General features: G+C 37.9%; 3 protein-coding genes across 4 annotated transcripts; all 3 read left to right on the top strand.

Annotated features, from left to right (window-relative positions):
• Positions 1–3,113: 3,113 nt before the first annotated feature.
• On the top strand, positions 3,114–4,541 carry apoc4 (apolipoprotein C-IV). Of its 2 annotated transcripts, XM_037786084.1 has the most exons (4): positions 3,168–3,261; positions 3,445–3,490; positions 3,600–3,684; positions 3,837–4,541. In XM_037786084.1, the coding sequence occupies exons 2-4, from the start codon at positions 3,445–3,447 to the stop codon at positions 4,045–4,047; spliced, it is 342 nt and encodes a 113-aa protein (XP_037642012.1). In that variant the 5' UTR covers positions 3,168–3,261; the 3' UTR covers positions 4,048–4,541. The 2 variants fall into 2 exon arrangements, with proteins under 2 accessions (XP_037642011.1, XP_037642012.1); XM_037786083.1 differs by lacking the exon at positions 3,445–3,490 and having other exon boundaries at positions 3,114–3,261.
• A 944-nt stretch (positions 4,542–5,485) lies between these two features.
• On the top strand, positions 5,486–7,274 carry apoa2 (apolipoprotein A-II). Its single transcript, XM_037786086.1, has 4 exons — positions 5,486–5,549; positions 5,759–5,803; positions 6,298–6,520; positions 6,760–7,274. Exons 2-4 carry the CDS (start codon positions 5,761–5,763, stop codon positions 6,914–6,916), a joined length of 423 nt encoding a protein of 140 aa, XP_037642014.1. The 5' UTR covers positions 5,486–5,549; positions 5,759–5,760; the 3' UTR covers positions 6,917–7,274.
• Positions 7,275–11,410: 4,136 nt separating this feature from the next.
• apoc2 (apolipoprotein C-II) lies at positions 11,411–12,662 on the top strand. Its single transcript, XM_037786082.1, has 4 exons — positions 11,411–11,493; positions 11,730–11,792; positions 11,899–12,058; positions 12,143–12,662. The coding sequence occupies exons 2-4, from the start codon at positions 11,744–11,746 to the stop codon at positions 12,228–12,230; spliced, it is 297 nt and encodes a 98-aa protein (XP_037642010.1). The 5' UTR covers positions 11,411–11,493; positions 11,730–11,743; the 3' UTR covers positions 12,231–12,662.
• Positions 12,663–14,409: the final 1,747 nt, after the last annotated feature.

The following is a 14,409-nucleotide window of genomic DNA, read 5'->3' as shown; positions in this document are numbered from 1 at the left end:
TTAGACAAGGGACACTAGAAAAAAAGTGGGATGAACACACCCAATTGACAGATTTATTTGTTATTGATTTATCATTATTTTTTACATTAAATACCTATTTACCTGAGTTAATAAATCCCTATTTACAAGATACATATCTTAGGGGGAAAAAATCTAATCTAAGGCCGACATGAAAAATGTCAGAGTTAGACTATTAACAGATTAAAAGAGTCCTTTGCTCGACTTGGACATAAACACACTTTCCAGGCTTGCGTTTTATCATTTAAACACGTCCTCTCATGCAATCAGAGGACAATCAGGGTTATATTAAACCCAGGTGCATCTGTGTTTCATCACACTATAAACCTGATCATGATAATCAATTCCCAGTTTAATGAGATTTTTTTGAGATAAGTACTTAACAGCAGACCTGTAAGAGATATTACTGTCCTGTTGAAAAACTAAGCAATGCTGTGAATAGATGTGGAAAATGCGGGGGCCGTTGCATATAAGCTAAAGTTCTGTTGGTGCTGTATTTCTTCGTAACATCTAGAGACACATTAAATTAAAAAAACACTATCATTCCTGAAAAACAAGTTTGCCTTGATGAGTTTATCTAACAACCTACCACTGACTGATCACAATATGATTTAATGGATTTAAAGTACCACATGATTAATTTATACGAGTGCAACATGATATGAATGGGCACTAAATATGATCACTTAACCAGAGAACAGCCAGCAGCATCTGGTAGATAATAGTTTATTTGTGTCAATAGCTGGTACCAAAGGGCAACTGCCAACATGGCTGCTTTTCTGGCGTTTCACAATTCTCGGGCTAAAGTCACTGTTTATGCTGGGTTAATAATCCACCGGCTGTCCCAGTTCAGTGAAATCTGTTCTCGCAAAGAGAACAGAGTGACAGAGGTCAGCAGCTGGTGAGCAAAGGTCACAGATTATGATCATGTTGCATCAGCTGTGTGGGCTGAAATTAACTTTAAATCACTTTCACTTCCGTTAGTTTAAGATGTCAAGTAAACAGCTATTTCGTGGTTAGTCGTTGAGCGCATCAATTTCTGTCATTTCACTAATTAGAGAATCAAGTCAATTATATTTATATAGCTAAATATCACAAATCAGAAATTTGCCTTAAGGGGCTTTACAATCTGTATAGAATCCGACACCCTCTGTCCTCAGACCCTCGCTTCGGATAAGGAAAAACTCCCCTTATACTGTACATGTTTAGAAAAGTTTGTGCTTCAACTGCTGGATTTTGTGGAAAATGTACTTCCTGATGTAGCTAAATGATCAAATTGTTAAGTTTTGTCTCATCTGCGACCACTCCTGGCTAAAAGCCAACACAAAGCTGCTAAATGACAACCAAGAAGGGAAACTATCAATATAACTTTAAGATTTATACAGTATATGCAAACATACTTTATACACTATACTGTTGACCTTTAGCACAATTGTACTCATACATAACACCTAAACACTCAAATATGGCTTTAAAATAAGTTTTAAATGGTGCATATTTTGATTTGTATTTATTAACCCTCTTCTTTGACCTAAGGAATCCATTGGGAACAACCATGTCATGCTAGCTTGTCAGGAAGGAGGCTGAATAACGCTCCAGAGTTAGGCTAAAATGTTGGCTTGGAAAAACTGGCATGGCCAATTTCACAGGTGTGCCTTGACCTCAAGATATCTGACAGTTACCCAAAAATCTCCCCTTTACAGGCATGCCCACTTTATGATAATCACATGCAGTTTGGGGCAAAAACCATGCCATTTTTTGAATACAGTATAAATGTGTTATTTTAGCCTATTCTAAAAAGTATGTGTTTGAATATTTCTGCATACTGGGATCCCTAAACTTTCTTGGAATTACGTAAATGGGGTATCACTGTAAAGATGAGACTCTTGTGGATCCAATGAGCCCAACTGTATTCATGTGTGCCATGTTGGCCATCACATACTTCTACCATAATGTTCTAAGCCCTTATGTATGTCTCAATTTATTTAAATTAATTAATTAAAAATTAATGAATCCATGTTTATTTCTGATTTATTACTAGAATAACTTGACACACGGTGCTGAGCAGCATCTCAAATTGATCTTTAGGTTCCCAGCTTTCAGATGATGTACACCACTTCTATGTGACATCTACTGCTGACCTGCTATCTCCACCTAAAGACCCCCTGTATCCCCTAAAAAAAAGACAAAAATGTGTCTATTGTGGGTCTCAGAGGGTTAAATGTATATATTTTATAATAAATATAACTTTTCTAATGCATAATGGGAGGCTGCAGTCATGTCAGGGACACACACACACACACACACACACACACAACTTTAACACACTCCTATAGCACAGTACAGATGTTTAACACACAATTTAAAAACAAGGACAAAGCTTGATCCCATTTGTTTAGACAGCTGTGAGATGTAATTGCGACGTAGTTATGAACTCTATAATCTCAACCTAAGTGTGGATTTGTTCCTATTCAGAACATGCAGCAAGCACAGAGCATAAGTACTGACATGATTAAATTGATTTAGTGGTGGACTCTGCCCACAGAAATGCTTCGCTTGACTGAACATGTTTATCTATTTGACTCCCCCACCCCCCTCCAGTCTTCACTAAAACCCGTAGCTCTCCTACCAGAACAGAGACTTTGACTGGCCTGTATACATATCAGCCCCCGCATGAGGTATCTGATCCAAAGGGCACTCGAACAGTTAGTGACCTCAGCTAATGTTGATCTTGAAAAGATATCAAGAGTTCAGGATCTGCAGATCTAACATTAACATTGTGCTACAGATAACATTTAACAGGAAGAAGAAAAACTAATCACATAACTATGACCAGTAGCTTCAGTAGATTTTTTTTGAAAATCTCAGTGACTCAAAAAAATCTATGTTCTGTGTCTTTGAAATCTTATAAAAGTTTACAGAAACCCTAAATCTAATCTCTCTAAATGTGTTTTCTATGTATGCACACGTCTATGTATTAGTGTTTTGTGAGAATGTCACAACAGTATAAAGAGAGTAAGAGAGAAAGTAGATCCCTACTTTGTTTGTAACACTTGTTACAAACTCTTACTCTTGGTTGTTTTGCCGTCTCTTGGATATTCGTCAATAAAATGATGAAAAAACAACACGTTGGATCGTTCGATCTGGACCAATGTTCACGATGTTGCGGTCACCTAACACAAATAAAATGGCTTGATAACACTTGTTTGACTCAACTTCTGTTGACCAGAGCCAGAGGAAAAGGTAAAAACACCCTCTGCATATGTCTGTGGTGTTGTTAATGAACAAATTCGATTTTGAAATCAAAGATTTTATTTGATATTGTGATGATTTTATTACTGAAAAGGGACATAAAATATTTTTAACATAATGTGCTATTTTATCGATATAAAAATAATATCATGCCGGTTGTGTTTCTCATGGCAGATGCATATGAATGCGGCTGTTTTCGGTGTCATCTTGCTAATGCAAGGTATATGGCTTTAAAACATAACTATTCTAAATCTTTGGCTTCACTTCCCTTTATTTCTGAGCTTGTCGCATCTTTGCTCTTCCTGACTGACAAACATCCTCCTCCGCAGCATGCGGCCCACTTTTGGCCCAGACCCCTGCCCCACTACAACCCGACTCTCCAGGAATACTCCAGAGGCTGGCGGAGAAAACCAGGTATCATTATCAGCATTATCAGCATTAATGCACGTTGGACATCTCTGTAAATGATTGCCAGTTATCAGAGTTGTTCAAATATTTTGTTTGTGCGCACATCGATGTGTGTGTATGTTATATATGACTCATTTGTGTATTTGTACATTTTGTAGGGAAGTCAAAGCTAAAGTCCAAGATTTGGGGGAACCAGTGCTGGGCTATATTGGCACTTACTATGAAGACCACATCCAGCCAGTGACTGACATCTATTTTGAATGGGCCGCTAACGTCAAAAGCTCTGCGTGGGAGAAGATCCAGACAACCATTGACAACTACATGCCGCTGAGAGCAACCAACCCAACTGATCAACCCCCCCAAAACTAAAGAAAAGATGACAATAACTGAAATGATCATGTCTTAAGGTTTCACCGGGTTTTGTGTCAAATAAAGAATATGTGATAAACCTCTGTAGTATATGTGTATTTGGCTCAGCTTGACCTGCAAGAAAGGCAAAGAGAGAAAGTTAAACATCATGAGAGGGAATATTTAAAGGCAGCGATACATACTATTATGTGATCAGAAGGTAGATTCACCAACATAATATACATGGTATGATTCGCATCATCTGTAGTTTCTTGTATAAATATGCACTTTTGTTGTAGGTGACAATTTCTGAGTGAGACTTACATTCAGTATTATAGTATTTTTATCGGCTGCTGTCATTAAGTGTTACTATTTGCAAAAAACTAGAAGTTTGGACAGAAAAAAATTGCACTGGAAAAAAAAGCCACTTTAATAATAAGTACAAAAACAATGAATTCAAGTTTTTTTTTGCTTGTAATAAGTAAAATAAAATCTGCCAAAGGAACAAAAAAATGGAAAATTTGCCTGGTAATATTTCTTGAAATAAGATGTCATATTTAGGCTTTTTCGAGATAAAAAGAGATCTTGAAATCAGCTGAGAAAAACTCATTTTGAGCTATATTTCACTAGTATTAGGAAAGGTCGTGTGTCATAACAAGCCTGTAATGCTCAAAAGTAGTATTTTTTTCACTTAAGATATTTACTGTCTAAAAACAAGTTCCTGTATCTCACTGAAATGTTACTTGTTAGGTGATTTTCTCTTATATAAGTGTTATGAGATATTCTGACTAGTAATTGGACAAATATACTTTTTGCATTTTTGCAGTGAGAAGAAAAAGGAAAACCTTTAAATCATTATAAAAACCGTCTTTTATAACCCTGCATGGAGTTTGTCTCAGTGTATGAGGGTGACAGGTGAAATCCCAGCATGCATTGCTCTGAGTGTAGTACAATGTGTCTAGACACATCCTGGTTGATTGACCTGCTGACCATTTGACTCTGATCTATCTCCGAGCAGACATCATAAAGTTATAAAGTTATTCTGACTTGCTGTCAAAGAAAATGTAAATCTACTCAAAAATATCCGTTATTGAAGCAGCAGGCAAAAACACATGAGCTGCTTCACAAGTTTTTTTTTTGCCATGTGAGACGGTTTGACATACGTGCACTATGGCATTTTGCACACACACCACTTTTGCAGCATTATCAGGAGGGCTCCAAGTGCGTCGCCATATGAATACAGATAAACTTGCATTTGAGGAACATTGCATAAGCCATATTTCAACATACGATATTTAAAGTGAATATCATGTACACTGGACTTTGTTTAGGGCGAGTATGTGTGTGTGTGAGTGTGCATGAGCACGCACGTGTGTGTGTAGGTGTGTGTATGCTCATCAGATGACGTTTGTTTGCAGTCCCCCCCTATATCATCCTGTCCAGATGTGAGCACCGAGTTACAGACAACTCGCTATCAGAGAACACTGTCACTTCTTGGATCTGTACATCCAACACAACAGCAGGTAATGGCTCTTCTTACTGCAGCAGCGCTCGGATAGATTTCACTAAAACATCTATTTTCTAAAACATTTTGGTATTTGATTTTTTTGCATTCAGTGTTTGCAGTTTCATCAACTTGTTTATCGTGTTCTGAGGTTGAAATGTCAAATGTGGAAAAGAATATTGATTCACCAAATGGAGAGTTCAATTTTCTTCTTTTCTTTTGTTTCAGACATGAATGCAAAATACGCCTTGGCACTGATCCTGTCTCTGCAGGGTAAGGCAACATACCAATGCAATCTCAGCAATTGCAGTTTACGGGTTGGATTTTTAACTAAAAGTTAATTTGTGACTATGTGAAAAATAGAAAATATACAAAACACAGAGAGCCATTTGAAGCAACTTTCTTAAAATGTAAATGCTTTTCATTTTTATAATACATGTTTTTATGTCATTCACATGTGTTGCAGTAATGTTGCATGGCTGGCTCCTACTCTGATTTATTTGTGGTTGGCATGCAAGATAACGGCTGACTTTTAAATAACACGTTGCATACAGGTCAAAGAAATCTGAGTTTGGATACAATTACCATGAGAAATCAGGATATGCAAAGCAGCTTTTTGTTGGTTCTTTGATTATTCTTCCAAAGCAATAATTCACATTGACAAAATTACAAATTAACATCTCTTGATGCTCTTTTGATCTGTCTTTTTAATTATTAATTAACACTGGTTCCATCATAACAATCCTACGATTCTGATTTCATTCCAGTCTCCATGAGCCTGTGCGAGTTACCCACACCATCGGCTGAACTGGATGCCAAGGTACAGGGATTGCAAGCTGTGTTGTTCAAGAGGTTCCTGAATGGTTGGACCAAAATGCAGGCTGCCATTGCTCCTATGGTGGAGGATTCCGCTAGGGGAGCGGAGGCCAAAACCTATGTTGAAGATATTTTCGCCAAACCAGAGGTCCAAGCCATATTCAAGGTTGCCGGGTGAGTGTTCACCGGGAACTATCCTTCCTGTGGAGACCCTGTTTTATTAACCCTGAAACTGACAGAAAACTTTTCTCAACTGCTAATGTTAAAAAATGTGTCCACATCAACTGCAAATTTGCTATGAAATCACAATTTCTAATGAGAATACAACATACACATAGGTTTCTCCAGGCAGTGGATGAATCTTTTTATTATGGAGATTTCTTTAAATAATCTGTCTTCTCTGATTTGTGCAGCGGCATTGGCGAGGAGGCAGGTCCCTTGGTGGACAAGGCCCGTACAACAGTGCTGGGTTTGTACGAACAATACGCGCGCGCCCACATCGGCACATTTCTGGACGATCGCATCAACAACATCAAATTTGCCCTGGACAGAATCCTGCCAGCTGAATAAAGAAGATCAACTGGAGCGAAGGCACATGTCAGTAGCCTGTAATAGATGATAGATCATAGAAACTACACCAGTTTAGGCTGAGAAGAGCGATGCACAATGCAAATACAATCCTTTGCCTCTTTTCAAATCAATATCTTTGCCAAATCATGCAGAATTAAAAGCAGGGCGAACACCACCCATGCAAATTATGCATGTACAGTATTTTGTGTTTGATACACTAACCAAAGTCTCTGTGTGATTGTGTATGTATATGTCTGAGTGTGTTCATTAAAATGAATTGGAAACTACTATGTGCTTCTTCATCAAGAGATTCAAGGTTTACTTTGACATGTTGCTATCATAAAGCTTCATTTTGTGACCTAAGTTATCCTGTCATATTATTTTATAAGCAGAACAAAAGTTCTTCCAGACTCCTCTAATCCCTCATAGCTCAATCATAGCTGTACATTTTAATCAAATTAAAAAAGGCAAAGAAAAACATCTTAATTTGTTGCCACATACATGAAGATATTTCAATCACACTTTATTAAGCTGTTTGGTTTATAAGACCAGCTGCCACTTTGATACAATTCAATTATAATTTAAAATGGATGGTTTACACTAGTAAACACACAGACGCTACTGATAAGACATTAAGTTGTCTCATGTTTTAAACAAAAGTTTGTCATCTTTCTTCTAACCAGAGCTGTTGGAGCTCAGGCTCAGTTTGGGCCCAGAAACCAAACCACATGGATTAGTCCTCCAAGAGTAATATTTACTTGAAATGAAGGTGTTGAATACAACTTTTCAGCTTTGTTACGGTGATCTCAATGAATCACAACTTTCTTTTATTTAGTTAATATATGTTACCAGTTGGCCAAGCCTGCAGTCATCTTGAATGATGGCATGTTGTGTGAGAGCAGCAGGGTGTGCTAATCCTTCATTTCTGCCTCATTTCAGACATTGTGGTAATTATAATTTCTTTAGCATTTCGATTAAATATACAAACCTCCCTACTGTGTAATTATAGAGTTCAAGACATGACAACAGAACTGATAGATATATCTGTGTCATTGTCTCTGTAAGCATCGACAGTTCCATGATGCAGCTTAACGTCGTCTCTAGCAGAGCCGAGTCATCACAGCACTGAATCAGCTGGATTCAATCAAAACCATAAGCTGTCTGACAGTTTGAATCCCACCGCTGCCCACAGCTGTCCTCAAATTTACCCGAGCCCTCGGGTCACAAGCAACATGACATGTGAGGCTGAATCACGTTTACTTAGGACTCGATCATCATTTAGCCATTACGGAGAAAATGACTTCTAAAACCCAAAAGCATGAGATCAAAACTGAGACTTCACTGTCACTCTTTGTAATCAGAACACAGGTAGTTCAAGTTCTTGTGCTGAAGTTTGATGAAGATAAAAGATAAAAAATGTGTTGTTAATTTATAGAAAAAAGAAGATCCAGTAAACTATCGTGAACGCCTGTGTTCTGAATGTTATGATGTTCTCTGTGATTTTTACAAAGAATGTGTCACAAATACAACTTAAAAAACTAACACGTGAGATGCATTCAATTGAGAGAATGTATATAAATATTTGCCTTGTTTTTCTGAATTAACAAGATTATTACCACCAGAATTCTGAGAAAAGTTTTCATGGGGGAAATAAAAATTTGGTATGTTTTTCTGAATTAACAAGATACCTCAAAATCCTGCGAGAAGCTCTCCCCTATGTCATTTGAGTCATTTTAAATTAAGAAACATAAATAAATAATAATAACAAACGTAGCAAGATAGCAAGCAGATCTCGAGCGCACAGCTGATAGGTACGTGGTTTGTCTACATGACGTAACAGAAGTTCATATTTAACGGATTCCGTGTTGACAGAGAGCTCAGATGTTATACTGCTACAACAAATGATTTAGTCGGTTTCTTATTCTGTCAATAAGAAGACACAATAAGGTTGATATTATTCATCATTACATTAATTATTAGTTCTGTGTTATTATAAAAAATAAAGATAATATTTAAATCCCTGCATGCACTTTTAGCTACAGCCACAAGGGGGTTCAGTGAGGCCCTTGAACCAACACAAACTACGCCTGTGGCTGGGTCGAACCTGTGTAATGACAGCAGAATCAGACCACTGCCGCTGGGTCTTACGCTGGCTGAATTTGAGTTGCTACAGTCACTAAACGAAGGTCGGTCTCTGCGAAATTTGACAGCTATACAGTTGGAAAATAGCAATATGGGGCACTGAATTTGATTTACTGTTTATCACACCACAAATGAGACAAGAATTAGATTTCTAGCACAACCCGCAGTCCCTCCGCCTCACTCCCCGCCGCTACGAGACTACTTCCCCGGGAGGAGAGCAGTCGGCAGCTCCGGAGACGAACCTCCAGTTTACTGGAGGGACTACGGGGTGTGCTAGCTAGCTAATTCTTGTGCTGTTGCATCGGTCTGATTCTGTGAGATAACCACGCCCCATTCATTTGAATATAACAGATGGAAATAAAAAGAGGGCTGAAAGGTTTTGAAAAAATATCAAATTGTGATCATTTTGACTGATATTGCAATTGAGATATGATTTGCAATATTAGAGAGAACCATAATTTTTTACTATTTTTACGATTACTTACCTCATTTTCATTGAAAAAAATTAAAACTAGAATGGCACTCGGAGAGCGCAGACCTCCGCCAAGGTGCGTGACTTTAAAAACAGATCACAGCTCACAGCTGGCGGTACCGTGAAGTGGTCGGCTTATTACGGTGTGTTTCCGTGTAACGTATCGGCGGATGCCTCTCTCATTCAGCAGCCTTGTTATGTCTGTATAACGTTACACTACGTTGTCTGTCATCCCGTCATCTATCGCTTTTTTCTTTCTCACCACGGACGGCTTGGCCCAAGGCCCTTGGCCTTGGCGGAGGTAATGATTATGGTGTGATTTTTGCGGGGATCTGTACCAAACAAAGATGTTTTCTTATGATGTGTAGGCCAGACAACTCTGCAGCACAACAATTTTAAATGTAGAATGGTATTTTGACACACATTTCTCCTTTAACAAATAATGCGCCTCCCACAAAATTACAGTGGGCCATATTGCGATTTAGATAAAAATGTATATTAATTGTGCAGCCCTACTAAGAATAAAAGTTCCCTGAAATAAGTAAAAGTCAAAAATTAAAAATGTATCTTTTAAATAAAAACCTATTTATTTATTTATTTAACTATGTTGAGTCATCTATAAATATATTTACATTTAATTATACATGTATTGCCTCTTATTTATTTCAAGATCTATTTCATAGCCACATTTATTTATTTCATAGACATATTAATTTATTTATGCATTTATTTAAAATTGACTTTAATGACATTGCATGGGTGAGAACTTCTAGCAGGATTTTGAGGTATCTCGTTAATTCAGAAAAACAGAGCAGATTCTTTTTTTACCATGAAAACCTTTTCTCAGAATTATGAGATAACAATCTTGTTAATTCAGAAAAACAGGGAAAATATGTTTTTCTCAAGTGAATGAATCACACCTCTGTACAAATGTTCTGCCACAGTAAACAAAAAAGCATTTGCACTTATTAACCAGAGCCCAAATATTTACCAACCTCAAGGCTAAAAGCACAAAACAACCCGAAATAAAACAAACAAATTGATTTAAAAACGGATCCATTCAAAATGGCAAAAACATTTTTTTTAAATGTATTCTTTTGGTTATGGTATCAAATGCCATGGTATTATTACTATTTAAAAAGAAAAAAAGGCTGTATGAGCACACCACAAACAACAGAAAATACACAATTGGTCTGCACTTTGTACTCCCAAGTTTCAAATCACATAAACAGACATTTTCATGCCACTTTGCCAACAAATCCTGTGCTAAAACAGTTGTTTCTCCATTTCTGATTAACCCACTGATGAGTGGATGAGTTGTTCAGGGATCTTTTACACGGACAAGGAAAATAAAACATAAAAATAAATAAACTTTTAACTCAAATAAATATCATCTAGTTGGCCTAAATATTTCATAACCTGAAATGGCCGGATGACGTGTTCAACACACTCTAGACTGACGGCCATGTTAATAGGACTTAGGACTATTGCAATGTGACATGAACGCATCACCAACATTACGCAAGTAATTAGGAGGCCTCCTCATGGATGTTGTGGACAGGGCAAGGTTTTGGAGCGGGCTGCATTAATGAACTACTAACCTCAATGGAACATCATTTATCTCGGTGTATTCAAAGTCAGCGTCACACACACACACACGTACGCAGAGTTAGTAGGAACTGTACCAACAAGATGCCCCCCTTCAGCCCTCTGTGCTAATAAAAATCCAATCAGTGGCTTCTGATGATGCTTTATATTCACATCCTTGTGTTTACATAGATGTCCGTTTTATCAAGGCGCAATGTCACACATGCTCCCATAAACACACACCGAGCAACAGTGCAGGTTTATCTACCACAGAGTGCACTTTGGCTCTGGGAGCAACAAGTCAACACATTCACGCTCCTATATAAACAGGTTGAGCCAGTGGTGCCTCTTACTCTGTTTTCTGGAGAGGAATACAGTGAGTACTGACACTTTTACTTCAAAAAATGAATATTCTTAGACAAACCTGTATGTTAATCAGAATTGCAAACAAGAAAAAACTTTTGTTTTAATGCTAGAAGAGCAAAAAAAGACTTCAGTTAATATCAACACAAATATATCAGCTACACACTAGTGGAGAAATGTATGACAATGTCTCACCCTAGTGGATAAAGAGAGGTAAGCTTTAAATGTCTCTATTCTCTTCCCTCCCAGATACGAGTGACACCATGAACAAGCTGCTGGTCATTACTGTGCTGGTTGCAGTCCTCGCTCTCAGTAAGTGCACTCTCAGACCGTGAAACTGAATTCAGAATCGGATAAATAAGTGATGGATGATGTGTCTTGTTGGCGCCCTTTGACACCTCTGACATGTTTTGCGCAGGCGCTGAAAGCTTCCGTATGCCAAGGCAGGTTGACGATGAGCAGCAGGGGACTATAACCAAACTCACAGGCACCATCAGGTCCTACTACGACAATGCCGTCAACACTGCCAGTGGATACCTGGAGGACATCAAGGGCCTGAAGCTGGAGGAGAAGGCAAAGTAAGAGATTTTAAATGCGGATTCATTGATGCAGTATAAAAAAGGAGTGGATTCATATTTAAAGTCTTCTCTTTCTGCCCGCAGGAATCTTTACGACGACACTACCACGGTCTTGAGCACCTACGCTGGCATTGCAAACGACCAGCTGTACCACTACTTTTACCAGAAGTAAACACAAACTGATTCCAAAGACCTCAGCTATCTTTTCTGACAGCGTGAGAACTTTCAAGCTTCACACGCCCAAACTTCATTTGACATTCTCAACTTGCATCTTCAAAAATGGTGCACCCCCCTGCTCTTTGTGGCACTCTCTTGAGCCAGTAAAAGATGATAATCACCCAACAAGGACTGTAATCCTTTGAAAAAACATCTAACAGCTTGCACAGAGGAACAGAACAAGTTGGCGGGCAGTGGCGAAAGAGCACACAGCATCTTGTCATGTATCAACAGATTTCTCCCTCAGAGTCAAGAAACAACTATCCATGAAAATGATGAAAATAATGTAATGATCTATCGCCACCTACTGGTGTTTTCAGTCATCCCACATCTGAATAAATCTAAATATTTGTGTCATATCTCGAAATAAAATATTTATACAGAAAAACTAGTGTCTGTGGTGGATAAATGTGAATTTAGTTTGCTGTTTGATATAGTAAATTGTGCATGTTTCTCCTGTCTCGTTGTGTAAGACCTGCGCTTCCTTTTATCTCACTGATGCAAAGGATCACGTGTTTATGTCCGTATGAATCTGCAACGAGGCACCGCGCTTTTGTCAGCGGAGGCAGCACCAGAACAGAGGCTTCTGTCGCAATTAATAATGGATGAAAAGAAACAACATGTAATATGTGAGCGCAGAGGAAACCGACAGAGATGAATAAACAACAAAGACTGAGGTTTCTTTTGAGGATTCTGACAAGCGGTGATGTAAGGATGTTGTGATTTTTAATTAGTGCATAAATCTACAACATGTGGCCTCTTCTGAAGCTACAACCAAAACAAACACGAGAGATACATTTGCTTTCAAGCTTCATCTTGTTTAGTTGCTCCAAAAGATATATACGGTAGCAGACGGACGCAGGACAAACTACACATTTCTGCGTATTTTAAGGACTACTAACACTTCTGAAAAAACACTACTGCTACTATACAAGCAATATAATTATACACACCAATGACTTAGATATAGTGCCACATGCAGATCCTTGTGTTTGCAGCCAATGCTGATATTTGTATGCAGATCTGGATCGATTTGAGAAGCACTCTGCGTTTGATATCAAAATTTGTGTCAAATGTTTCCTCTCATCTGCCGACTGTGATCAGATTTGGCTTTGACACTAATATGATTTAATCTGCAGCTGTTGCACAACAGAGAAAAACTAATTCTCTTTGGCGAACAAAACCTAAAACTTGTCCCTGACTTTTTACAAAATATGGTTTGATTATTTGGATTCCAATCTCAGCTTTGATTTGGGTGCATTTACATTTTTAATTAGAGCTCGTCATTTTAATGCATTCAAGAGCTGTCACACCTAAAAGGCATGCTACTTTAAAATGAGCGTATTAGGGCCGGCAAAGTTAACGCATTATTAAAACGGAACGCAAATCTGTTTTAACGTGACTAATTTCTTTAACCCATTAATGCAACTTGTGATTCTTAGGCTGTAGCGGGCTCAGTTTTAGAGTGATTAAACTGGTGTCCTATGGAACTAGAAAACCATGTCACATTAGCTTGTCACGAAGGAGGCAAACTTATGCTAAATTTTGGCGAGGAAAAACTAACATGGCCATTTTCTCTGACCTCATGATATGTGAATGAAAATGGGTTCTATGGGCACCCACAAGTCTCCCCTTTACACTTTATGATAATCACATGCAGTTTGGGGCAAGTCATAGTCAAGTCAGCACACTGACACACTGACAGCTGTTGTTGCCTGTTGGGCTGCAGTTTGCCATGTTATGATTTGGGCATTTTTTTATGCTAAATGCAGTACCTGTGAGGGTTTCTGGACAATATTTGTCATTGTTTTGTGTTGTTAATTGATTTCCAATAATAAATATATACATACATTTGCATAAAGCAAGCATATTTGCCCACTCCCATGGTGATAAGAGTATTAAATACTTGACAAATGTCCCTTTACTGTCAACAGCCATAAAAAAATTCAATTCCGCTATATTTTTGGGAATAAAATGTTCTATAAATAAGACTATGAATGATATGACCTCTGTAAAAACCTTCAAAATATAGTTAGGAATGAAAGTTTGGTGAATGTAAGTGCTACTGAAGTATAAGAAAAAAATTATTTTGAGAAAACTGCCTTTAAAGATATGGATTGTACAATTCAATACAT

Source organism: Sebastes umbrosus, chromosome 11, assembly GCF_015220745.1.
Source record: "Sebastes umbrosus isolate fSebUmb1 chromosome 11, fSebUmb1.pri, whole genome shotgun sequence".
Lineage (NCBI taxonomy): Eukaryota > Metazoa > Chordata > Actinopteri > Perciformes > Sebastidae > Sebastes > Sebastes umbrosus.
The sequence above is the reverse complement of the archived record's forward strand: the minus strand, read 5'-3'. Positions and strand labels throughout refer to the sequence as shown.

Excerpts from the sequence above, each read along its gene's own strand:
- apoc4 (XM_037786083.1), top strand. The coding sequence starts at position 3,129 with ATGATGAAAAAACAACACGTTGGATCGTTCGATCTGGACCAATGTTCA. Across the intron at positions 3,262-3,599 it reads GACCAGAGCCAGAGGAAAAG|CATGCGGCCCACTTTTGGCC; the intron begins GTAAAAACACCC and ends CCTCCTCCGCAG. Across the intron at positions 3,685-3,836 it reads AGGCTGGCGGAGAAAACCAG|GGAAGTCAAAGCTAAAGTCC; the intron begins GTATCATTATCA and ends TACATTTTGTAG.
- apoa2 (XM_037786086.1), top strand. The coding sequence starts at position 5,761 with ATGAATGCAAAATACGCCTTGGCACTGATCCTGTCTCTGCAGG. Across the intron at positions 5,804-6,297 it reads ACTGATCCTGTCTCTGCAGG|TCTCCATGAGCCTGTGCGAG; the intron begins GTAAGGCAACAT and ends ATTTCATTCCAG. Across the intron at positions 6,521-6,759 it reads GCCATATTCAAGGTTGCCGG|CGGCATTGGCGAGGAGGCAG; the intron begins GTGAGTGTTCAC and ends TGATTTGTGCAG.
- apoc2 (XM_037786082.1), top strand. The coding sequence starts at position 11,744 with ATGAACAAGCTGCTGGTCATTACTGTGCTGGTTGCAGTCCTCGCTCTC. Across the intron at positions 11,793-11,898 it reads GGTTGCAGTCCTCGCTCTCA|GCGCTGAAAGCTTCCGTATG; the intron begins GTAAGTGCACTC and ends TGTTTTGCGCAG. Across the intron at positions 12,059-12,142 it reads AAGCTGGAGGAGAAGGCAAA|GAATCTTTACGACGACACTA; the intron begins GTAAGAGATTTT and ends TTCTGCCCGCAG.